General features: G+C 37.4%; 1 protein-coding gene across 7 annotated transcripts; it reads right to left on the reverse strand.

The window, feature by feature from the left end:
* si:dkey-264d12.5 (coiled-coil domain-containing protein 30) lies at nt 1-27,403 on the reverse strand. Of its 7 annotated transcripts, XM_036152085.1 has the most exons (18): nt 27,206-27,403; nt 25,539-25,941; nt 25,057-25,268; nt 24,132-24,227; nt 22,208-22,373; nt 21,859-21,930; nt 19,440-19,555; nt 18,114-18,227; nt 16,141-16,242; nt 10,628-10,729; nt 7,968-8,066; nt 7,734-7,883; nt 7,421-7,533; nt 5,818-5,959; nt 4,068-4,204; nt 2,067-2,184; nt 346-404; nt 1-258 (listed from the first exon to the last, which is right to left on the reverse strand). In XM_036152085.1, exons 3-18 carry the CDS (start codon nt 25,240-25,242, stop codon nt 51-53), a joined length of 1,980 nt encoding a protein of 659 aa, XP_036007978.1. In that variant the 5' UTR covers nt 25,243-25,268; nt 25,539-25,941; nt 27,206-27,403; the 3' UTR covers nt 1-50. The 7 variants fall into 7 exon arrangements, with proteins under 7 accessions (XP_036007978.1, XP_036007980.1, XP_036007979.1 ...); XM_036152087.1 differs by lacking the exon at nt 16,141-16,242; XM_036152086.1 differs by lacking the exon at nt 10,628-10,729.
* Between the last annotated feature and the right edge of the window lie 87 nt (nt 27,404-27,490).

Raw genomic sequence — 27,490 nt, forward strand, 5'->3', positions numbered from 1 at the left:
TTAAACAAATTTGTTTCAGCACAGTTTAATCGCATTTTAGACAGAAAAGCTCAGGAAGTCGTATTCTCAGAGGTAATGAAAGCAGACGGTGGACTTGACTTGTCTGAGTCCCTCTGCGTTGAATTCAGGTTGAGGTAGCCGAGCTCCGCTGTCAAGGCCGCAGAGGCGCAAAAGCCAGGGGAGGACGTCAGATCTGCCTGCTTGGTGTCGCAGCTATGTGGAGAGTCCAATAAGCCCTGAATGTCAATCGACGTCAGCCTTAAAAAGAAGATGCACAAACATTGCATTTTTGATTTTACTGAACTGATGTACTTTGAGCTAGTTTGGAATCAGGCTCAGACTCACCTTGCTGTCTGAAGTGAGACGGGTATAGATTTCTGTTGAATCAACATTTTCCGTAGATCCTAATGAAGCCAAACCAAAATTATATCAGATTTGTTAAATTAGTTAATTACTCATTTCCTCACTGACATAATTTGAGACACTCTGACTCTAGTAAGCTCTGGGTAAATGTTTCATGGCTTTCTTTCTCTGTTTTGTACCCGGAAGCAAACCAAAAGCTGTCAAGCCCCGATGGTTATCTAGAACAGGGGTTCATAAAGTGGGGGTCTGGACCCACTGTGGGGAGTCGTGAGATTCATTTGAACCTGATGTGATAAAAAAAAAAAAAAAAAAAAAATTAACATGTCCTTATTTGTGAAACCGGTATCAAAGTATCACTTTACAAGATGCTCTAGATTTCTTAAATTAACACCGGGGGGTGGAGGCAGTGATCTTACTTTATTCTCTTAATTTTCTGACTTTATTTTCATAATTTCCCCAAAAAAAAAGAATGGAAAAAACTCTCACCCAACAAAATGGGGTCACCAGTCTCTGACACTGTTATTCTAGGGGTCACAGGCTGAAAAGTTTGGGAACCCCTGATCTAGAACATATCAGATAACAGAAAACAACAGACTTGTAAAAGTTAAAATCAGTGATGCAAAGAAAATTGCGATTCACATTGTACAAAACTCTACATCAGATTTTAAAGCCAATGATAACATTTATTTTCCAAGGTCGAGTGATAAAAGTCGGTTCATTCCTGATGTGTTGGTTAACGAACATAAAGCCGAGTTTCTGAGTAATTTGGGGTTTCCGTGATGTCCATTTTTAGGCTTTGGGAAAAAAAAGGAATCATGAAATATTCACTTTTTATACCTGATGATCTTATTAGAAAGTCAATATGTGTTAAAAAAAACTTTTTGTACTCTGAACATTTAGATTGATTTACATGCAAATAAAGACTAACTTGGGTGTTTTGTGAGTTTTTTGTAAAGAATCCTGGTCAGTATGATCTGGCTTTTTAGACAAGAAACTAATTTGTATCGGAAAACTATTCAGCCTCCTTAAAGTGACTGACCTGATTCAAAAAAAGATGAAGCAAACTGATACCAGCAGGGTCACAATTAGTGGAACGCAGATCAGCTTAGAGCAGCTGTCTTTAGTGGGGAGTGGTGGACTAGTGCAGGGGTTCCCAAATTTTTTAAGGCAAAGCAAATTTATTTATATATCACATTTCAGTACAGAGACAATGCAAAGTCTGTGACCCCCAAAATAACAGTGCTACAGACTGGTTACCCCCTTTTGGTGGGTGAGATTTTGTTTTTCTTTTCGTGAGGAAATTCTAAGAATAAAGTCATATTTTCAAAACACACTTGTGAAATTATGAATAAAGTAGTATTTTTATAAGAACTCATACAAAAAATGCAGCTTTCCTCTGGTATTAAAATGACAAATGTTGAGTTAATGTTGTAAAGTTATAGTTTGGTACCAACTTCACAAATAAAGAAATACAAATATTTTTAGCTCATCAGCATCAAATCATGTGGCAGACCCCACTTTGGGAACCCCTGGCCTCGTGGTTAGAGCAGCACGCTGTTTCCTAGCAGATTATGAGATTATGAGATTAAGATCATCATTTAAGAGCTTGCAATCTGAAGCTTTTGAATAAAAAACATTTCTTTCAAGCTGAGATTATTGAATATCCATCACTAGCATGCAGCAGATTTATCAGTGAACAGTACCTCAGCGAAGCACAGAGACTGCATGTTCTGCAACCGCCGTTCCAGGACGACAATCTGGTTGGACATTTGCAGAATTTTGTTTACCAGATTTTTGTTCTCCGTCTCTAAATGCTTCACCCTTGAGATGAAAACAATGTAAAAGAAAAAAATGAGTCGACCATTTAATCTGTGCTAATCACAACACTACAGAGGCTTTTCTGTCTTCGAGAAAATTATTGTGAACAATTAACAGATGCATTTAAGGTTGTCATTAAGAGCTTTGATACCTAAGAAATTCCTGTATAACAAAAATCTGTTTTTAGTGTATTTCTACTTAGACACACACGTTCGGCTAAATTTATTTTAATTCAATTACAATTCAATTCTATTTATATAGCGCCAATTCATGAAACATGTTATCTCAAGGCACTTTACAAAATCAAAATCAATCAGATTATACAGATTGTATTGTGTGTTTTAGTAGAGTTGGATTCGCAAATACTGCCTGCAAAGAACAGCTATTATTGCTTTGCATCCAAATGGACTCAGACGTAAAAGAAATTGTTGCAAAGAATACTTGCACCTGAAAGAAAGATTTTTGAAATCAAGAACCTGAAGGTAAAAAAATATGTTTGAATGCAAAACAACCCAAAATGTCCAAGAGGGTTCAAGAGAAAGAGTCACAATTGTGTTTTACTTAGAAGTGTACAACGGAACAGAACCACCAGCGCAGAGCTTGATCAACCTTGGCATCTTCAAGACACAGTGAGGCAAAGACCTTAGGGTCTTGTGAGAAGATAAACAATAAGAAAGGTGCTTTTGCACAAGAAAAAACAGAAACATTAAATTTTTTCCAGAAAGTGCAGTGGTTGAGAGCAAAGGTTTGGCACAAAGGCATTTTATCTGATCAATCCAAATTTAGCTTCCTTTGAAAACCATTAGTAGCTAAAAGAAAAGCTGGGAGCTACAATGGATCCTGCTTGGCGTTAGCGTCCTGATACGGTCCATAAAAATTACTTACTTCTTCTCCAAAATAGCAGCCTTGGTCTCATTTCTCCAGAACAATATCATGATGGATAAGCAGTAATTTCTTCCACTTATCCAGGCACATCTTAGTAAAAACATGTTTCTCTCCCAGAATGATGGAGCCAAATGTTACAAGGCAAAGCACATCTCAATAAATTAGAAAATGCATTCAGATCAATTCATCTTTTCATTAAATATAACTGCAAAATATAAATTAAATTATCTGATGTATTATTGTAATCTTGTCAGAGTATTACCTGTTACTCTGTTTGTGCTGCATGTCCTTTATCTGATGGTGAACATGTTTAAGTTTTCTGTTTTATCATAAAATCTTCACCCAGCTCACCACAAGATCCTGTCGGCATTTTGGTCCGACATAAATAATTATATTCATCTTGTGTGTAATTAATCTACTCAATGGCTTTAACTTAGTGAACTGAATTACTGAAATAAATTAACTTTTCAGCAATATCCCAAGTCATTGAGACACAGCTGTTTAACACAGTAATGAAAATAATGGAATAATAACTAAATAATTTTGCCCACACTTTGGATCTGAGACCAGACGCCTCCACAGATCTTAACCTGAATGAAAACCTGCAGTAAGTTCTCCAAATGCAGGTGGATAAACACAAGACAACACGTTGGCATCACTTCCAATCCTAATCAAGACAAAAATGGGTCACCACCAGAATTTGGGCCAGAAGCTGAAATCCAGCAACCAATAATATCTAAGATTTAGAAAGAAGAACCGCTAGCAGTCTAATTTTTAAATTCTTACACATAAATGTGATGCAGTTCCTGATCATAGCCTTTGAAAATAAAATTTTCTTAAGTTATTCTTCTCTAAACCAAACAAACCGAAGCTTAATAATGCATGTGTGTCACATGTCCCTGACTGAGCATTATATAACCGAGCTTTAAGCATTTCCTCAGAACATCACTAGGAAAGAAAGTAAAATGGTCTTTATGTGTGTGGCTGGGTACGTATAGTACCTATTTTTAGACAAAGACGCTGTTAGTTTGCTGTTTTTCATGTTGTCCTCCTCCTCACTGAGCTGCTGTAACAGTTTCCTCCTCTCAGACAGCAGCTTCTCGTTTTCCATTGTTATGTATTCAACAACCTCTTTCTCCTAAACAAAGAAATAACAACATTTACCGTTCATCATCCCCAGCTTGAAATGTGCTTCCATACTTATAATTTCCCCACAGCTGTCTATCTTCGCTACAGGAATCACATCAGTTATGAGTCAGACAATTCAACAATTTGTGGAAAGGTTACTCATTATATACAATAGGGCTGGGCGATATGGATTAAAAAATAAATCTGCGATTTTATCATACCAAATCCGATTAATCGATTTTTTCCTCCTGTTTGTTTCATAAAAAGAAATTAAAGAAATTATTTTAAAACCTTGCTTTTTATGTCAAGTATTTCGTCAGGGAGTTGACCAGAATTCAAAGTGCAACTAAAAACAAGCTGTGAAACATGCTTGTAAAACAAGCTGGCAGCCGTGCCATTATAAACAATGAAAATATAACAAAACATTTGCTGCTAGTGGTATTACACATTGAGCTAAGAACAGGCTTCACTGCACTTGTGAACTTCAAACTAAGTTAAAAAAAAAAGTAAATAAGTAAATGAAGTACCTAGTATTATGGTAAAAAAAAAGTTTCCACTTAACAATATTTTGACAATTCATTTGCCTAAACATATATTCAGCATCACATGCTGTTCTCTTCATGGAAACCCAATGAGTGTATTGGCAAAATAAAATCCAGATTTTCCAAAAATGAAATCTTAAAGAATTGTAAATTCGAATTAATCGATTAAAATCGATTTATCGCCCAGCCCTAATATACAATTAAAAAAATAAAATCAGATCACTTTAGGTGAGGCAAATTTATTTGTATAGCACATTACAGCACAAGGACAACGCAAAGTGCTTTACATGATTTAAACATAGGAAAATACAAACAGAACAAAAGCAAGTTGGAATAAAATGTAGAAAAATTGAAACGAAATAAAACATGGGAAAATGGAAACTAAAAGCAAATATTAAAAACAGTTGGACTACAAACTTAAACTACTGATGTTTCAGTAAAAACAGTTTAACTAGAACAGTCAAAGGCAATCCTAAACAAATCTGTTTTTAATCTTGATTTAAAGGAACTCAGGGTTTCAGCACTTTTACAGTTTTCTGAAAGTTGGTTCCAGATAAGTGGAGCGTAGGAACTAAATGCTGCTTCTCCATGTTTGGTTCTGGTTCTAGGTATGCAGAGCAGACTGGAACCAGAAGACCTTAGCGGTCCGGATGGTTGATACACTGATAACAAGTCTGTGATGTATTTAGGCGCCCGTTCTTTCTGCTCTGCGGGCTTGGAACCCTAATCCTGCTTAATTTCTTAAACAAAGCAGAACATCAAGGCAGCAGGAGGAGGAATTTGGCTGTTGAACGGTTTCCTCTAAGCTTTTGGTGGTTTTCACCTGAAGCTGAATATAAAATCACATTGGGGGGCGGTGCCGCTTTTAGAAAGGACAAAAAAACAAAAACAAAACAACTTGGGGGGAAAAGACAGTTATCTCCACAAAGGTTAAAATAAATCATTGTACTTCAGTTTCCCGGTTGCTTAGAAACAATCCTTTGAGAAAACACAGAGTTAAAAATAATAAGTAGTAATGAAAAATACATTCAGAATCATATAAATTCATTTTCTATTAACGCTGACACGTCTACAGACTCACCTTTTTTATTGAATGGCAGCACAAGGACAACTCTCGCTCCAGATTGTTTATCCTCTGGTCACGCCACGTCGTTTCCTCTTCCAGTTTCTGTTTGGCTCGGCACAGTTTTTCTATAAACCTTTCCTTCATACTGTGGTATTTACTGGACACAGCAGATGGACAAAAACTGACAGTGTGAAATAAAATGTATACATTCTAATTATTTCAATTTTCCCCAAAAAATATTAATGTATCTTTTAGGTTGATTTCCTGTAAATAGGTTTAATTGTTTCTGCATCCTTGTCTTGATTTTTCCCCAGACCCTAATAGAGTTTGGTTTATTTAAATCTTTCATATACTTTTTTGGAAAACATAAGTCTAATAACAAAGTTAAATGCAAAAACCGCTAAAAGAGAGAGATGGGTCCTATTATTAATTTGAAAATAGGGCAACAATCAAACAGTCCTTCCTGATTAAAAAGTTTCATTTGTATCTGGCTCATTGACAGTTTTTAATTCGTTAAATTTATAGGCATCCCTTGTAAAGATGCAAAAAAAAAGCCTAAGAATAAATTAATCTTTCATTGTAGCACTACAGGAAAATTTAAACCTTTAATCTGAGTAGAACCACAATCATCTTTATTCTCTACGATTATGTGCACTACACTTAAGTAACAGTGTGTAGACATTGGATATAAATATATACACAGTAGTATGTACATTTGTGTATGTTGTTTTTTTAAGGGGTTTTTTGTAAAGAAACCTCAACCACTCAAGGACATACGCCAGGGTACTGTCTTTAACACAATTCACTTTAACATCCTCCACCAGAAGCTCACAGTCTGGACAATATAGAGTAGTGGTGCCAAAAGTAAATCCTCAAGAGTTGAAATTCTGCATGTTTTAGATCTTTCTGCATGTTTGCGACACCTAAATAAAACTGTGGTTCGTTACCAGGCCTCTGAAGAACTTGAGGACTAGTTGAGGAGGTGATATAAACCCTTTGCATTAACTGCACAGGAGCAGGAGCACATGTACAACTTGCCCCTGAGGACTGGAGTCAGACACGCCTGATCTAGAGATTAATGGTCATAAATCCCTCCCTCTGTCAGAGAAGACTATGCACTGTCCTGTTGGCAAAGGCGGGGGGCTAAAGTATTTACAGTATTAATATTTATGCCCTGGTTACTTTGTTAAAAACTATTATTCCTAAACATAAGTTTTTTTCCCACTCTGCATAAATATACTCAAATGAAAGGTTGGTAAAACCTTTCATTTGAGTATATTTTAGGAGTAAAATTCTACAAAACAAGATCAGTTAGTTATAATATTTGCCACATATCCACAGGAGCCAGCAGATTTGTTGACATCTGTGGATCGGGTTCAGGCAGGCCAATCGAGAGATCTCATGTAGTGTAAATAGCTGCAAAACTCACTTTTAAGTCTATGTGACTTTACCGATAAAGTGATTGGAGAGGGCTTCATATTTTATTAACAGTAGACAGTCCAGTATTTGAATCTGACTCAAATAATTGTAGATTTCAGGTTTTAGGGCGTAATCCAAAATAACTTCTGAAAAAGCAGGTTCTAAATACTGTACATAAGAAACAATAATGGCCTGTTACCTTCGCTCTTCATCAATACAGTTAAGGGCTTCACAGATCTGCCTCTTTAAAGTCTCGTGCTCATCTTGTTCGTGTAGCAGAGCCTGTCTTGCTTCCAGACAACCAGGACACGCCTGCGTTCCAGCATGACAACATCAACAGGAAGAGAAACTCTGTCAGTACTTTTCCAGAATGCTAAACAGGATCACTGTAGAATATTTCAAGTTTCTGGACAGAACTCATGGAGGAAACAGGTTTCTACTCATCTGGGATCAAGGAACGAGTAAGCAAGACTGAAGAAGTTTACCCCATAGAATAAGTGATCAAATATTACCTTGATTGGCAAGCTTTCGTGTAAAGGCTGAGTCTGAACCGCTTGAGTCCTACACAAAAATTCCTGCTGTGAGCAGGTGTCCTTAACAGGTTCAGCGATGAGGCTACATGTGATGCTGTGGTAATTTTCCAAAAGCTGAAGACGCTGTTTCTGTAAGGAAAATAAACTATATTTGAATAAATAACTCTATTATGTAGTTTTTTTTTTTTTTTTTTGTTATGCCTGTTCACTTACCTCTGACTGCTTCGGCAAACGGCAATTTGTGTGTAAACTGAGACGATTTTGTTCATCTTTGCAAGTTTCATCGACCTGAATTACATCGGTTTTCCTGACCTGAAAAAAATATATCTTGTTATGCAACTACACATTCAGACTTCAATTAAAAAAAAAAAATCTGTATTTAGGGAATAAAGACAGAAATTGGACTTGGTAACAGATCAACACTTTCACTTTAGATCAAACAATTCTAATATCAAGCAAGATAGCCTGATAACATTTTTTTAATTATTTAATTTTTTAAGGGAAAATGGCTCTGGCATGATTTAGGTTTTTGTTTGTTTGGGACTTTTTCTAGTTTCAGCCTGTCACCTCTCAGCCACTATCCAATCAGCTCAGTCAGCGGTTAATTAGCCCAGATCAGCTCCACCTGCTGCCAGTAATTAATGCCAACTCTGCTCACCTGTCCCCCTGTCCATATAGTCCTGCCTCAGCCAACTCATCCCTGCCAGAACGCCTCGTACTGTCTTGTGTGATGTGTGTGCTAATAATATTGTGATAGTAACATTGAAGCTCTGTGTCCGGCTGAATATCAGGTTCTCCAGCAGCGTTCATAACACTAGCCTAACCATTCTTAAATCACAAATTAACATTGATTAACTGCAATTTTAAGTTAAAATCAAAAAAATCTGCCTCACAACAAATGAGAAAGTCACTAACACCTATCAGTTTGAAAAGGGCTACAAATACATTTCTAAGGCTTTGGGACACGACAATGAAAACCAATATTCACAAATGGAAAATAAACAGTCTGTATGTAGGCCATGGTCTGCTTACATAAAGTACTCTATGAACACATCTACAATGTATCAAAGGCCAAAACCCCTGCTGACAAAATAAAAAAAAACATCAAAACCCACAAAAACCTGTCTTACATTGGTAAACAAAAACAAAAAAACAAAGAACATCTTGAGGTTCCCCAAAACCTTTTGAAAAAATATATTGATGACAAGACACCAGTGTTGTAGTCAAGTCACTATGCCTCGAGTCCGAGTCCAGGTTCGAGTCTCCAGTGTTCAAGTCCAAGTCATTAAAAAAAAAATCCGAGTCAAGTCCCAGTCGAGTCACTATTGATCAAGTCGAGTCCAAGTTCCGCACTAAAGTAAGCATAGCCTACATGTTTTTAAACTAAAATAAAAATCCACACTCCACCACATTGCACTAATAATTTAGACATTAAAATCATACACCAAATAATATTCTAATGACATATTAAAATTATAGCCTAATGATATAAAAAAAAGGTCGAGTCTTTTTCTCAATTTCCGAGTCAGAATGATCTGAATGTAGGAGTCCGAGTCCAAGTTCGAGTCATCAGTGCTCAAGTCCAAGTCCAAGTCAAGTCACGAGTCTCTAAATTTAGCTAATGACTCGGACTCGAGTACTACAACACTGCAAGACACTGACAAGAGGAAAATTAAATGTTTTCAGAGGCCTGCACCTTTTTACATCTGGAAAAAAACATTATCCCTTTAGTAAAACATGGGTGTGGTACTTTGATGGTCTAGGGCTGATTTGTATCTTCAGTGCCTGGACATCTTGCTGCCATTGTCAGGGTTTGTTTAGTGGTGGTTGAACCGAAGTGCAGGCAAGAGCTTGAGAGACGCATAGTGAGAGGATAACGATGGTTTATTGAAAAGGGTAGACAGAATGTTGATGCAAACTGGTAACAAAGATCAGGAACAAGACGAGGAGATAACCAGATCAGGGGAAGCGTAACAGAGGACCCGACAAGGAGTGAGAGGAAACTGGCAGTTAGGATAGAAGAGGCGACAGAGAGGTAAGGCAGGTAAAAAATGAACACAGGTGAATATGATAGTAATCAGCCAAAGGAGACGAGGTGCATTCAAATGACAGACAGTAGGAAAACAAATCCTAACAATAATATACACATCGCCATGAATAAACAGACTATACCAAGATAAACTCACTGACTGAACCGATGACAGGCAGGGAAGTAAGGATGTAACAGGAACCAGAGTAAACTGACTAAATCAACTAAAATAATGAACAGAATATAAAATAATGACAAGAAACAAGACGGAACATAATCTACAGACCAAATAAATACTAAAAAGGTGAAAACAGACAGAATGCACAAACCCCAGGAACCTAAAAATAATCAAAGACCAGGAGATTGTGACAACCATAAATTCTGCTCTGTAAAAGAAACTCCTGAAGAACAATCAGTTTGTGACCTGAAGCTAAAGCATACATGAGCTGTGCAGCAGGACAAAGACACACCAGCAAGGCCACCTCCAATTGGTTTACAAATACAAATCTAGGATTTTGAAGTGGCCTAGTCAAAGTCTAAACTTATTTTTGACAGATACTGTGACATGACAAAAAAAAACCTGGACATTTGTGATTAAAAAGTTCCCAATGTGTTTCCAATTTAAACAATTCTGAAACATTAAAATTCTTATTAACAGTAATTGATGTTTAAAGGTTTACACAGGTTATTTTAGTTTGATATTAAATTTAGTTTGATGATATGAGACATAAGATAGACAAGTAAAAGTAAATAGAAATGAAATCTCCAAGTAAATACTTTTTCATGGCACTGTTTAATCTAAAAGACAGACATTAAAACCCACGGTGTCTCTGCCAGGACATACTTTAGATAACTCATTAGCTTGGCGTGTCTGAACCCCGTAAGATCCCTGAAGGTTCCACACGGCCAACTCCAACTGCTTCACTACCTCCTGCAGAGACTCAACCTATGACCACAACATCACACAGATCAGTGAAGGGAAATATTATCTGACACATGGAAGTTAACATTTCAGTGTTTCTTAATATGTAAACAAAAGTCAAACAAATTAAAATGTCTAAAGTTGATAATTTACAGAGTATTTAGGAAAGTATTTCCTTTTTCTAAGCCTCGTTAAGGCTTTGTTAAATTTTGTTTTAGCTATTCTGCTCTCTCACTTTCGATAATGGTAGCCTAGTAGCTGATATGGATGCCAAGTGCATTTTCACCTTTACAAGACATTTTTTTGTGAACACTGAACAGTTTGCTTGTAATTTTGTATTGTTAATTTCCATGACAACGCCGAATATTTATTCTGAAAATGGCACAATTTGAAAATGGGTTGTAATGGTTAAAAAAAAAGTTTCCGTTGTATTAACAGGAAAAACAGATTTTTTTCTTACAACTCATCCCTGGCTATAACCACAGCTCAGCGTGGGTATAATTCAAAGTCACCTTAAAGGTGGATTGTGCAAGTTGTGCACGATTTGAAGTTAAATATTATCTATTTTCTTACCCATATATGTCCTTACAATTGCCTGGCATGGAAAATGAGTTATCTTCTTTTTACAGCAGTTACCTCTATAGGCCACATTAGTCAGTTTGAGAGGGATTCAGGTTGAATCCTCTAGGCAAGTGTGCGACGCGCTGCACGCTCTCGTCCAAACGGTTCAAGCTCTTGTTCAACTGTTATTTTGTTGAGAGTCTCCGCTGTCACTGAGGCATTAGAGAACATCGACTGTTTTTGAGATGGACCAAAAAAGACCAGCAACAAGCTCAGACCCCATCACTGAGTCCACACAAGAGTAAAAAAAAAAAATCTCTAGTGCGATGAAAATGGCAAAATTGGACCAGAGTAAATAACAGGGCAGTTTTCAAGAAATGGAGAAAGCTCCGTTCTGCCCTGGAAATGAAAAGGGACCAGCAGTCGGCCCTCTTTTTGCTACAAAGATAAGATGCTGTGACAGAGATCTTTTGCTAATGACAAAATGTGTATCTGCTGCGTGGGAAGCGCACATTCAGCAGAAATAGCGAACCCAGTCAGCCTCATTCTCAACCAACTACTTGATAACAATCCACAGCGATCATGCGCTCGCTCGTCTTTTTTCTGTGTTGGCGGTTTGAGGGAGCCGTGATTTTCTTTCCACTTCAGTCTCGCAGACAGCTGCTGCTGCCTCGTTCAGGCTGCAAACACTGCTATGAGGCTTTTACCTGCCTGCTGTCATCATAGTGGGGTTTGCAGCCAGGACAAGGGTGGCCACAGACAACGCTGTCTGTGAGACTCACTGAAGAAGTGGAAAGTTCTCGCCTTGAGTTATTGACCAACTAAAAGGGTGGCTATGTTTTTCTCCTGAAAGAAAATGACTATTGACTCAATATGAAACATTCCCGTTCAAAATAAAATATTATTTCTATATATTACATAACAAAATTATATTTCTAACTTTCTTACCTCAGACATTTTCTAAGACATTATGCCTTAAAAAAAAAACAGTGAAGTCCTAACAGTTTTTTTTTCTCTTCTCCCATGTGCGCGCACAACACTGGTGTTATTTCAACTTGTGGCCAGAGGGGGCAGACTTCAGCAAAAATCCTGGAACTTGCACAAAGCACCTTTAAGAAACAGTTGAACATTGTCGACTGTCCATAAGAAAACAATATATTCTCTGCCATCTTGAATGTTTATTACTTGCAGCGGCTTTTAGGCAGTGCGCCCTTGGATGCTGTTTCAAAGAGCATAGCGCCACTAGTGGTGTGGTGTGGAAATTAAACCGTTATCAACGTTTTACTGTAGCCATATAAACGGAGATTGTAATTAAAGTGTTGTCAAGTAAACATGTAAACAGAAACAATTTACATGTATTTAATGGATTGCTGTTGAGTTTGATTGGCTAGCATCATGGCCATACAGCCAATGACGTGTGAGAATACAGGATCATACCATTATGTGAAAACAAAAGGGGGGCGGATGCTGCAATGCGAACGTGTCAGCGGTTAGGAGAGTGTGTGAGTGCATCGTGTTGTCCTGTAGTAACACGATAGCCATGTTTCCATCCAATTCTCATCTGGATTTTGAACGAACTTTTAAAATATTACAAAAAAAGAAAATGCAAATCAGATGTGTTTAGATCTACTGGTTTGTAGCTAATTAACCAAGAGAGGCAAAGTGTAATGTTGTCATACATTGATGTTACACATATATTATATAATATATAGGTAGTAAGGGTTGCAAACTAGCTCGGACCACTGATCAGTAAAGGAGCGAGGACTTAATGAATGTGTTGCTGTTTTTTTGTTTTTTTCATGAATGAGACTAAGAAATGCTTGAATCTCTTCTACTGTTCACCTGTTCTGTACCTGTTGTTGCTTCCAGCCCTGTTTCGAGCATTATGGGAACATTTAGTAAGACGCCGGCAGCAGAAACAGCTGATCGGTCATATGAGGTAAATCTTTGCTGCGTCCTAGCTTGTTTAACAAATGCATTTCCATCTCCTCTTTAGCTCATCTACTCTTTTTCCAAAAAGTCAAACACCACCTCATGTGAGCGCAACAAAACGTTTTTGCCAAATTTTGTCTGTTTTTACACTGAAAAACAAGAAGAGTAGCTTGGTACCTAAGTAAACTTCAAGGGTTCTTGTTGTGCTTTTAGATGTTACAAAAAACCTCTTTAAAATTTCAAACTGCAATATGCAAGTTACACTTTATACACTTTTTTGACTGTAACCATTTTGATTAAAGAGGCCTAGCCACATACTATGACCATTAAAAAAAACACAAAAAACTGTATATTCATCTTCAAATAAAACAAAAACGTTCATCCTTATAGTGTTTATTTAGTCTTTTCTGAGCCTGAAAAGAACTTTGCACTGGGCGCAATCAACAGACATAAACATCGTTGTGCCATTTGCCAGCAGTGCCGCAAAACTATCAGAAAGCAAGATGGCTACCATTGACGCAGCAACTGTAAGAGCCACACTGCAAAAACTGATCTAAAAATAAGTAAAATGTTCTTAAAGTTAGTGTATTTATCCTTGATTTGAGCAGGTAAATAAGATTATTTGCCATTGGAATGAGTATTTTGACCCCTTAAAATAAGATAATTAGACATCCTGCACTTGAAATAAGATGATTGAGATGAATTGTTCCTATTCTAAGTGCAAAATACTCATTCCATTGGCAAATCATCTTATTTACCTGCTCAAATCGAGGACAAATACACACATTTTAAGAACATTTTACTTATTTCTAGTTCCGTTTTTGCAGTGCAGTAGACCGTCCAGCATTTCCTCGCTGTAATCTGACAGCTTAGGTGTGGTCGAAAGACCAACCCAGTCTACAGAGTTAGGGTTACTTAACGTCGTTCTTTTCAGCTTTGTTAAAAAACAAAGTGTAAAACATAATATAAAAAATAAAATATAATAAGTAGGGCTGGGCAAGTTAACGCGTTAATTTCGCGTTAATTCATTAGACTATTAACGGCGATATTTATTTTATCGCGCATTAACGCATGTTGCTCACATGCTTTCAGTCAGTGTCAGTCAGCACGCGCGCTGACTGCAGCGCGCTGTCACGGAAGCACTCTCTCGCTCCCCCTCCCCTCTCGTACATGGCTCAGCGGCGCCAGCCAATCAGCACGCAGGCTCAGCCTGGCCCGCGCACTCAGCTCTCACACAAACTTAATACACAAACAGCTGAGAGAGAACGCAGCAGCGAAAAAACATGAACAGAGGAAGTAGCACCGTTCGGCTTTATTTTAATACCGTAAATGAAATCAAGCTGTATGTTTTGTAAAAAGCCGGTTCATTTAAGTGGAAACACAACAAATTTATCTAAGCACGTGAAAAAACATGAAAACGTTGAGCCCCAGAAACGGAGAGAGGAGACGAAACTTCTCTCACTGCCCCGACAGACCCACAGACTGACGTCTCTGACTGAGGCGTTTCAGTCCTCCAGGGAACATCCAGGTAGATCAGTGGATGGATGGATGGATGGATGGAGCCCACACATAACATGTAATTAGGACCTTGAAAGAACCCAGTACATATATTAAAAAGTGTTATTTAAGATAAGATAACATTAGTTAATCCTTTTTTTATCCCACGACGGGGAAATTTATAGGATTAAAGCAACAGGCAGGTGCATACAACACAGACAAAATTACATAAGGATTGAAATAAATAAGAGGTGGATTAGCAAAAAAACACTGAACATAACATTATTATTATTATTATTATTATTATTATTATTATTATTATTATTATTATTATTATTATTATTATTATTATTAAATTGTAATAATAAAATAAAAACCACAAAACCCAAAAGGTCAACAGTTTCATGATACATCAAGCTTAGGGACTGGCTAATATACAGCAGGTCAAAAAAGGCCATATTTTGGCTGCAGTGCTTGTTCTCTTATGAAGAAAAGATCAACTAGTGCACTAAATTCAATAGATGGGTTGAAAATATCCAGTATAAAATAAGTGCTACAAATGTTACAACACTTTTGTTCATATGGCAGCAGAACATTAAAATAAAAGTGCTCTTTACACTACTTTTGAATTCATTCTTGGAGTTTGTAAATACAATGCGATTAATCGCGATTAATCGCGATTAATCAGGGCGATTAATCGCGATTAAATATTTTAATCGTTGCCCAGCCCTAATAATAAGCCAACGGGGCGTGATAATTTAATCTAAAAACCTTTGTATGCAACTAGAGGGAACTAATGGCATAGAAAATCAGAAAGTCATGTCACGGGATTGAGTTATTTGTTTTCTTTGCTTTATCTTCGCTTTACAACTAGTTAAATGAAATATCTGCAGAATGTGCCGATATTTTATCTGATAACTCGATTAATGGTCAGAATAATGGATAGAATGTCTATACTATCTAAGCTTCAGCTCTAGCTCTAGCTCTGATAAAAAACATAATAAACTGAAATAAATATTTCACAGTTAATAAAACTAAGGACCTGATTTCAAATCAGGATGCAGCAAAAACACAGTCAGAAAAACATTTTTCTGTACAAAAAGAAAATGTAAATCTTATCTCTCTCCTTCACTTGCACACTGCAAAAACTAAACTAAAAATAAGTCAAATTTTCTTAAACTGAGTGTATTTTTCCTTGATTTGAGCACGCAAATAAGATGATTTGCCAATGGAATAAGATTTCTGCACTTAAAATAGGAACAATTCATCTCCATCATCTTATTTCAAGTGCAGGATGTCTAATTATCTTATTTTAGGGGTCAAAATACTCATTCCATTGGCAGCTCATCTTATTTACCTGCTCAAATCAAGGACAAAGACACTAAATTCAAGAAAATTTGACTTCATTTTAGTTCTGTTTTTGCAGTGCAACTGTGTTTACTTACACTTCCCTGCATACTGTCCATAGGTTGCTGTATCTTTGCAGTTAGTTGTTCTTGTAAATATATGTATGATTTGCCTTTCTTTGTCAGCCCAGTTCCTTCAGCCTGTAGAAAATAGATGACAGCACCCCCTTTTCAGTCTATAAACATTGTGAATGTTTTGAATCATATCAATAACAGGTTGTTTCCAAGGAGATGGAGAAGGACGTTCCATAAGAAAGCATTTGAGCCAGTCACCACTGTGTGGCGCTACCAACTACACTGAGCTCAGGGCTGTCTCTATTTTCTTGTTTGAGATTAATTCAGTTTTATCATCTTGTAGTTAGTCTTCAAGATGACAAAAATCACATAACAGGTTCATATATTTAGAGAGTCTAAGCTGTTCTTATACATTTAGGGCATGTGTCAGGACCTAGCCATGGATGAGAACAAGGGATAACTGGTAAAAACTCTAAATGCCTTGCATGTTATTATCCTGTTTCTATGACAACTCTCAGGAAGGAATACTTTTACATCATAAAGCTACAATGACAGAGCCGAGTCTGTTGTCGGAGTAACCACCGACTGTCCCCAAAAATGAGACTAGCCGTCTAAAACTGCTGTTCTGAGCTCCCGCTGAAAAAACTCTAGAAGAATTACTAAGATTCCTAAAAAGAGACAATGTCCCTAATCACATCGACGAATCCTGTTTCCCCAATGCCTAAGAGGATGCCGTTGAAACCGCAATTCTGCACGCCAGCTGTGTGCACTCAGTCCCAGATGTTAGGACGAGGGCCACAACGCCTTCCTTGTTCCTCAAATTAATCTGGGATAAACAAGACTAAATTTCCTTTCGTTGAGTTTTGCTCTGTGTGGTGTTTAACTGACTGAATACTAACAGGCAAGTGAGCCTTGATGCTACAACGATTGTTTTGGGTTGTGCTTCTTAAAGGTATTGGCTGCGTACGAATACCCTTAATTATAGCTCCTAGCTCCTGTTCCTTGACCTTTCACAAAGTCAACAATCAGAACTGTATCGTGGGAGAAAGGAGCTTCAGACTGCTGTGCCGATTCCGGACAGCCTTTCACTCCAACGTCATTACGTGACAGAAACGCACATGGATGACGCGAGTCAAATCCGAGACTTTATTTGTCAGCCCAGTTCCTTCAGCCTTTAGATAATAGATGACGGCACATCTTTTTCAGTCTATAAACATTATGTGAATGTTTTGAATCATATCAATGCGAGCACAGGTTGGGATACAGCCTTCTGAAAATGAACTACAAAGTGCGTGCTCTCTTCTCTTTGGACATTTTCGTTGATTTCCGTGAGGTGGGCTGTGCTGATATGTCATATCACGCAAAGGATTGTGGGAAACCTTAAGGCTTTTTGGCGCCAGTAAAGAACGTTGTAGGGTTCCTAATGAAAACAGGCTGGGATAGGAAGCTTACGCGCTCCTTTTCCTACCTCCTTCCTTACTGACTGCCCTATTCGGACACCACTTATCATGCAGAATGCTGACCACTTCCGCTTTGGCCAAAGAGTCCTTGCTCTATAAAGGTATTCGGATGGAGCCAGTTGGTGATTTTTCCAGAAGTTTCCCAAGTCACTTTTTAAATAACTGTGGATGTGCAAGACCGTCTTACCTGTTCTTCCTGTTCACGTGAAAGAAATCTCCCAAATCTATTCTAGTCTTATTTCTTTCTACTGAGGTCTTCCCCTCTCAGAAACTCAGAAGCGGTTTCTAGATACTCTAAGCAGCTCCCAAACTCCAGGTTGCTCAGCTGTGAGCCTACGGGCTCCTGGATAGGTTTTGAAATGTATTCACAAAAAGTGAGCAAAAGTCCGATTGCCTTCAATTCAAGCCGGCTGTAGTGACCATGATGTCTTGACAGTAATGGAAATCTGAAACATCCAGAGCCCCAATCTAGCCGACTATTAATAGCAGCCTCAAAATACAAGAACTACAGCATTTCCAGTTTAAACAATCACTTACTTTCTCTTTTTCGTTGTCTTTATCTTGGTCAGCATGTATCTCTCCAGTCAGTAACCACTGCTGCGCTAGCAGGGCCGATTTCAACCTATCAACTTTCTCATCCTGAGATGCCACCTAAAGACAAACACACACTGAGTAATGTTCAGACGATACTCGCTCTTGATTCCTCAGCTAATACATACTGCAGTTTTCAGATATATGTAGACTAGCAAGGATCAAACAAATTTTCACATTGAATCGGGTTGAAATAGAAGTAATTTCTGAAAAAAGTTGTAAACTGCAGCTTCACCAATCTTGGTAGAATACAATATTTGAAGGGTGATAAATTCACCCACTGCAGATCAATAAAATCCCTGACCAGTTGGATGCTCTGTAGCCGTGCTTAATGTTGGCACATAATCCATATTTTTATTGTCTGATATGGTAAAGCTCACAGGAGATGGTGGTCATGATGTAGAGGTACAGAAAGAAAAGAGGAAATCTGAATTTATCGCAAAACAATATCATTAAGCATCAAGCAGGGCTAAATTTTCAACTCAAAGTTAGTTCATTTTGGACTGCATATTTAGAAGAAATCAGAGCTTTTAAAATCATATTGACTAAGTAATAGTAATTGTGAACTTTCTTCCATGTAGTGAATGCATGTAAGTGCACCCCATAGGGCTTAATTAGCTGGTTGTGACTTAATTTGTGCTTCTTTAATTGGAGTTAAAGTTCATAAATCCGGTGCACCTCTTGGTTGAAGCATTTTAAAAATTCTCATCTGTGGAGGAAAATTAAAAGTTCAAGGTGGACCCAGATGCAGAGTGTGGTAGAGAAAAAAATAATAAGTTTAATAATAAACAGAAAAACGTCTAACACAAGGAGATCAGGCTGAAAGCACCGGAGCTAGACAGACAAAAACCAAAACAGAGAGAAAAGGAACAAAGAACAGAGGCACCAGAGCAACATGAAGGCAGAGCAACGGAGTAATACAATGCATAAAGTCAATATCTGTAGTTTCTCTGCAGTTTTTTCATGGACATCTATCCAAATATCAACAGGAAAGTATATTTGAACCCATTTTCACTGTATGTGGATGCAGTCGCAAAAATATTTAATTCAAAATAACTCCTGTACACCAGGTTTTATTATTACAAGTAAATGAAAAGGAGACTAACATGGTTATTTGTGTATTAAAGACTAATAATTTATTATGTTATTACAAGTTATTGCTGGAATTATTCTGCTATAACAATTTGCCAATAATTTCCCGACTTCTGTGAGTTTTTTTCTTCCATTTTCTAGTTATTTTGGGACAAAATCTTGTGTCAGAAAGTGTCTTACTGTCTTCTTCAGAGAGTTTTTCTCTGCATCCAGGGAGCGAACTCTGTTTCTCAAGTCTCTGATCTCCAGGTCCAGACGGTCATTAAGCTCCTTGGCCTTCCGCAGTTCGACCATTTCTTTATAAAAAAAACAAGGAGTGGTAACTTACTGACTCAACTGATTATAAATAATAGATGTTCAAAAAGGTGCTGCTTTAACAGTAAATCAGTCATTAGCTTGGATAATGTTCCCTTTTCTACTCAGTTCTACCTCTCAACAGAACACAGTTGCATGTCAATACATTAGAAAATCCTTAAAGTAAATTTTTGTCAGTAAAAATCAGACACTTATATATGACTTGGATTAATTACACAAAGTTGATTTTGATGATTCTAGCTTAGAATTAACTTCTCAGGAAATAACGGTGTTGCATAAAGCCAAAAAAAGGACTTTAATGTTATGGCCTTCACAGTCATTGGAAGGACTGCTGACTACTTGACTGTTGACCAGCAGACAGTCAAAAAGTGAAAAAAGCTGTTCAGAGTGCTGTATTCCAGAATATTAATAAAAGGTTTGGAGAAAGAAAAAGGTGTGGTTATAAAAGTTGTGAACACATAACATTTATAACCACACCATTGAGAGACTTTACTGTGCACATGTACAAATGTTCTATGCTTTAAATTATGTTCCATTATTTCCCTGATCTTGTTGTGGCATCCTTTAAAACTAAGTGGGTTTCGGTTGCTTTTTTTCCCTTTTCGAAACAGTTTTGTGAGCCTATCTGGTTCTGATCTTACTTTTATATACCCTTTTTATTAATATCTTTTATTTTTTTAACAGGAAAGCTCAAACATGGACAGGCTCGCCGAATTGACTGCTAGAAGGCCAATGTACAAGACGAGGGTTACTTTGCGACCTGGACCATGTGCTGTCACTGACAAATGAATAGGAATGAATTAAGAGTGAAGCGAGGCCCATTCAAGACTACTGGAGAGATTTTTAAGACATGAAATGGAGCTGAAACCAGCACTGTATAAAAGCTACCACCTATTGACTTATTCAGGACACAGATTAAAGCTGCTCCATTTGTTGGGTTAAGCCACTCCTGCACCAGAGACAATGTCACAACCGTCTTACCGGAGCTGAGGAGGAAAGAAGCTGGATTGTTGCTCAAAGTCATCTTTACAGATCAGTAAAGATGACTTGTTGCTTTCTATTTCTAAAATCAAGCTCCTGGAGTCTGGAGGAAGAGTGAAGGCACAAAATCCAAGATGTCCGAGGTCCAGAGTGGAGTTTCTAGTTAATGATGGTTTAGAGAGTCATGTGATCTGCTAGTCTTGGTTCATTGTGTTTTATCAAGTCCAAAGTCAGCACAGCCATCTAACAGGAAGTTTTAGAGCGCTTTCATGCTCCCTTTAACAAGCTAAATTGAGATTCAGATTCGTTACCTTCTCACACTGCTAAAAGTACTAGTAACGGAGTTATTGACCATGGAATCACCGTGCTTGATTGTCCAGCAAACTGGCCTGGCCTGAACCTCAAAGAGAATCTATGGAGTATTATCAAGATGAAGATGATCAAATACACTGTACTACAACCCGTGCAATAATCCTGATGTAGTGACTTCTGCTGCTATCAACACCTGAACATATGTCAGTACACATGTATGTATGTATGTACAAATGTATACACGAATGTATATGCACATATATACATGTAGGTACGTATGTATGTAGGCGTATATATATGTGTATATATATATATATATATATATATATATATATATATATATATATATATATATATATATATATATATATATATATATATATATATATATATATATATATATATATAGACCACTATGAATGTAAATAAGACATCATATGCCCATTCCTATTTCTTTTTGTATTTTTTGGTATTCTTTTTGATCCATTGTATATATGAAGATTCACTGTATATAACTGAATGCACCTTCCCTACTCTGCACCTTCTTGTGTGAGCCGATGTGACGAGTGAATTTCTCCATTGTAAGATCAATAAAGACTATCTTATCTTATCTTATCTTATGAGAGACACGAGACGAGCAGGAGGCGGCTGCTAGAGCAACCTGGGCTTCTATTATACCGGAGCAACGACACAGACTCATCGCCTCCACGCCGCGCTGCATGATGCAGTAACCAAGCAATGAATGCATATACTGTACAATACATGGACATACGTTTCAGTAGGCTGACATTTATTAATTAAAATCTCTTTTTTGTTGTGTAGTGAGATGAGATAAAATGTGCCTAACTTTTGAACTGAATCACAGAAATGATTAGGCTGGTTGACCTTCAAGCTTTCTTAGCTTTCATTTCTTAAGTTAATGTTGAGCTTTGTGCATCTAATAACTTATTTATTATTTATTATTTGAAAGCAACCAGGAATAAGAGCTTACCATATTGTTTAAGTTTTTCTACTTCCTTCCTGAGCTGCTTCACCTCCTCCTGTGCTGACTGCAGCTCAGGCTCTGTAACACAAACAGCAGAAATATTACATTTACAAAGTCTGATGCTTTTTTTCAAAGCTGTGCACATAATCCTCCCAATCAACGACTCATCCAGGATGACATAAAAGAACGCAGGACTTTTGTTTTCGCGCTCAGTAAATAAAATCATTTGAAATCTGCTTTTTGTATTTACTTTTGTCATTTATCAACATTTTTTGATGATCTGAAACATTTTGGTGTGACAAAAAAAAAAGCAGCTTTATCACAGCACTATTAATCCCGGACTAATCTGCTTTACCATATGCTTTCTGTGTGAAGTGAGCAGACTCCAGCTCATCTTTCAAACGCCGGATCTCGGTGTGTGCCATGGCCAGCCTGCGTGAACCCTCTTCCACATCCCGCTCCAGACGGGAACACTCCTTCTCCAAGCGTCCTGGTTGACCAGACAAAAGTGTCTCGCCACCCTGGAAGGAGATGGGAGTCAAATTCATCCAAAAAAAATTGACAAATCTAAAGCACTTTAAATGTCTGCAAATATCAGAGAAAGACTGGAGGCAACAATACTCAGAAAACCATGCAGGGACAGAGAGAGCACCTTGAGAAGTACACTGGAACAAGATGCATCAGTGGTGTTGAAGCTTGAAATTCTTCGATCATGCAAAGTTTCCTATCTGGTGCCGGTAACCAATGTTAATATCACTGGAAAAACAAAATAAAAACTTGTTTTATGGTAGCGAATTTAAGAAAATAGCATGCAGGAAATGCTTATATAGTCAGCATCAGCTCCAAACGACAGTAAAGCAGTTTCATAGTTTGGTTAGTCTGTGCTGAATACACAGCTGTTTAGTGTAGACAGTGCTGTTAAGTGTTTCTGCCCTTACAGATTTTAATCTAGTTTTGCTTATTTGTCACCCTTCATGTTTAAGATCCTTAATAAACATTTTAAAATCAGACAAAGATAAAGTAAAAAAATGAAATAAAAACAACAACTTTGCCCTATGTAAAAAAGTAACCACCCCCCCCCCCCCCCCCTTCATGCCAAGTCATAGTCTGGATGTTTTGGGTTCAGTTTCACCAGCCACATCCCAGCCTGCAGAATAACTTTAAAAAATCTATTCTGACAACCTGAAGTAGGCTAAAAGATTTCAAAAAGCTACATAACATTCAAATTAAATACTTTATTAAAAAAATTATAAAGAAATTCAGCAGATGAGAACCAAATGATCTGACATCCGTCACTCTGGGTAACATTACAAAACCCTTTTCTATGGATTTGGGACTCCATCAAACTACAGTGAGAGAGCCATTATCCAAAGATGGGGAAAACATGGTGAACCTTCCAAGAGGGTCAACAACTCATCCATTAGTTCACAAAAAGAAAGCAGAACAACATCTAAAGCAATGCAGATCTTTGTTTGGCTCAGTAAAAGTCCGGGTCATCATCTAACAGCAAAACAAATTGGGCATAAATAGCCTCCATGGTAGAGTTTCCAGATGAAAACCTGGAAACTCTGCCAAAAACAACAAAAAGGCCCGTCTCACTTTTCCCAACAAAACATATAGATGATCTTCAAGACTTTTCTGAAAATATTCTTTGGATTGAATGATCAGAGAAAAGTGAAAGTTTTTGTAAGGTCCCTGTTACATATGGCAGGTGGCTAACAAAAAAAAAATCATATCAACAGAGAGACATGGGTGACTCTATTATTGCTGGAACCAGCAATAACAATTGCTGGTTCCACTTCAGCTCTTTACAAGAAAATAAGGCTTTTTTTGTCCAAAGTCTGAACTTAATTCTGACCGAGGTGCTGTGGGACAATATTAAACAGACCGTTCATGCTTAGAAACCCTTCAATGTGGGTCAATTAAAACTATTCTGTAAAGAAAAGTGGACTAAAATTCCTCCACAGTGATTTAACAGCCTGATATCCAGTTACTGCAAACACTGGATGACAGTTATTCCCGCCGAGGGTGGCGCAGCCAGTGGTGAGGTCTAGTGATCAATTTAACATAGAGCTATCTTAGTATGGATAGCTTTTACCATATATAAAAAAATAAAATCCTCATTTGAAAACTGCATTTTGTATTTACTTAGGTTATCTTTCTAAAATATATGTTTTATCTTAAACATTTCAATGAGATGAAAAAGGCAAGAACAGAAGAAATCTGTAAGGAGGCAAAAATATTTTCTCAGCACTGCATATATCAGCATATATACATACAGGGAGGAAGGTGTGCTTGCTCTCTGAAGTCTTATGGAGTCCAAATAGTTTCTTCAATGAGCTTTGTAAATGTCGTGGGGCCCTCTTGTGGGTAGACTGCAAAATTACAATTAATACCAAAAATGCTGGAAGTGTTGAAGAATATAGGAAATAAAATAAAAAAATACCTAAATAATAAAGCATCAACAAAAAAGAATAACATGTAAACTTAGCCACCCTTATCCATCAAACAATCAGGGTGGTTAAACTTAATGCAATATACTGGACAGAGATTAACAACAAAGGATCATGTGTGCAAACACAATTCAACAGAAGAGCAATACTTAACAAAGTAAATAAGATAACTACAAAATAAATATAAGCAGAACTAAGGAAACACAATCATAATGATGTGTACTGAGTCTGTGCTGTGGTAACAATTTAGAAAAAGGGAAACTCTGAATGTATAAAATGTTACTTTATTGTAAGGAACATAAAATTACATGTATTTGATGATAAAATCATAAACAGTAGAAAAGACTTTGAATGAATAATACAAATGAATTAAGATCGTATTGAAAATGCAATAGAACCAAACAAATATAGAAAACCTCAAGAAAAACAAAGGTGAAAAGGTCGCTCTAAAGGTGAGGGCCACATTAATTAAATGAAATCAAACTGTTGCTTTCAGTTTTTATATGAAATACCGACTAAAGATCTTTCTCAGATGAATGGTCTCTAATTTATACTTTCAAAAACCAGTAAAAGCTAAAAAAATCAGTACAATAATGCCCCATAAACTAATGCAGAGACTTTAAAATCAGTGTAACATTAGCTCACTTTTTGGTTAGCTCATTGTGATACCTTGTCTGTTTTTATCTGAGGAGATTTTTAAAATTAGGCTGGTAACTCAAATGGTAGTTTTTTGTACTGCTCTTTTACTAACCGGGGATATGCTGGTGTTTAGTGGTTCTGCATCGGTCCTCAGTCGACTCTCTGGGTGTCCATCACAGGTCAGCTCCCCAGGATCCTGATTCATCTCAAGCAGGGAAGCCCTCTCGACCAGGAGATACGCCACCTGCTCACTGGGGGTGCTGTGAATCAGCTCAGTGAGTCCCTGCTGGTACAACATTTTAGCCACCTCGTTTAACTGGGCGTCTGGAATAAAGGAGTAAGAGACGGAGATGTAACACAGGACCTTTCCCGGGGTCGACAGCGTTTTTGGAGATCTGGTTTTTGCATGGGAGGCAGACAGAGGTCACAGCAATAGAAAGGCTAACGTAAAATGAAAGGTTCTGCAAGAATTTGTAAATTATCAAACGAAGAAAAGATGCTGTAATCATAAATGAGCATTGAAAATGTTTCAGAAGTTGTCAATTGCCTGTAACGTTTCAAACTTTTACAGAATGTGTGAGTAAATTTTCTCACCTTGCAGTGATACGAGGTGCAGCAGCTGCTTTCTGAGTTGTTCATTCTCTTCTTGTATCTCTTGAGCCAAAATGTCTTTTTGCTCTGTGAAGATCTTGATCTGCTCCAGAGACTTGCGTACCTTACGGACAGAGAGATTGCAAACAAACAAAGACCAGAGAGAGAGATCTCGTCGTGCTCGTCATCACGATCCCTGACAGTGCTGATTAACTGAGCCGTGATAATGTACCTCTGTCATTTCTGCAAAATGTTCCAAACGGTGGGTTTCCAGATCCTTAGTGACACTGTCCAGACAGCTTCTTGCACAAAGGTAGCTACGCCACAGCAAACTCAGCTGAGCTTCTTTCGAGGATTCAGGTGCAAGACCTTCCTCAGTCAGCCATTTCATGATCTGCTCCAACTCCTGGAAAAAAATATAGACAGGATTTTTCTCATTGTTGTGCAATTTATGCAGGTAGGTGGATGGATATATATGCACGTATGATGGATGGATGGATGGATGGATGGATGGATGGATGGATGGATGGATGCCAGGTTTGCTGGCCCATAGTGGGCGATAATGCACTGCCCTCTCTAAACCACATGGAAAAAGAGTGAAAGGAGTTTATTTTTCGGTTTTAAGTCTTAATAATATTGTCTGAATATAGTTGTGCAGTTCAGCAACCACTTCCAACCAGAAGCCCCGCCCCTAGGGGCGATTTAATGTCAAATCAATTAAATTTTATTTATATAGCACCAATTCATGTTCAGTGATTTTAAGGTCAGAATAGTAGATAACAATTGTATGTTTTATGGCCGCAGTGTAACCAAATTTATTGTATTTGAGAATTTTACTTATCAGCTATACAAAAATGCTGTTCGTGTGTTCTGTTGCCATCTAGTGGCTGAACAAGAAACCACATTAAACATTGCAATGTAAGTCTGAAGCTAGCTATCTGACTTTTATCTATTAGTATTTTACCAATTAAACGGGTCATGTTTCCCCACAAGGGAAACCTATGGATGGATGGAAAGATGGAAATCCTACAAATATTCCAGTAACTATCACCTTGCAACCAAATTACATAATTGGGCAAATGCTTTACAGATCATTTAATGTCATAAATCAACACTGCAGAAGAAAACACATTTAAAGTTATTAAAAGTATTCATCACATGTTAAAACAAATAAATAAAAAAAGCAGTTGTCTCTTAACTCTGCTTAAATACTGCATTTACATGATGTAGGCTACTTCTTACGTATCTTGTAATGGGGTTTTGGTAAATACTGACATGGTGCTTTTATTTCTGTAAAATACAGTCGGTGTTTGCAAAAATTCATAAACCAGCATGTTTCTAATGACATTTAATGAGCCTATAAGGACTGCAGTGAGACAAGTGTCTCGTCTTTTATGCTGTTATAGCGAGGATGTTGTTTATTTTTTGCAGAAACTGCTTAGATTTTCTGCGACGTTCAGCTGGATCCCACGTTCCATCTGAAACTGCAGTGATGGGAAACTAAACACATGTTTTTGATGCACACACATCTTAAACCATCTTTGTTTAATTATAATAATACACTTGGTTATAAAGTGTGACGACATGTAGAACAGCTGTTGTGTCTAAAAGTTTTATGTTTTGGCTAGCTATAGAGCTCTCTAGCTGTTAAGAAAAAACTAGTTCGGTACCTCTGCTTGAGCCATCTGTCCTTAGTCGAGAAACTTAGATTTGAGTCGTGAAATGTCTCAACAAATGCGCCTGATTCTTATTATAATCTAAAAAAAATCCTACAAAGACCCCTATAACATGCTATCAGGGGCACGGAGACCTGAACGGTAAACACAAGTCAGACGTTTTCTCTCCCGTTGTCCAACTGTTACAAGCAGAGAGCAGACCGACCGAGAGATGCGTTCCTGTGTTTGTTAAACGTAGGATTTAATTTATAAGAGCCCTAAAGGTGCCACACATCCCAT

This window comes from Fundulus heteroclitus, chromosome 20 (assembly GCF_011125445.2).
Source record: "Fundulus heteroclitus isolate FHET01 chromosome 20, MU-UCD_Fhet_4.1, whole genome shotgun sequence".
NCBI lineage: Eukaryota > Metazoa > Chordata > Actinopteri > Cyprinodontiformes > Fundulidae > Fundulus > Fundulus heteroclitus.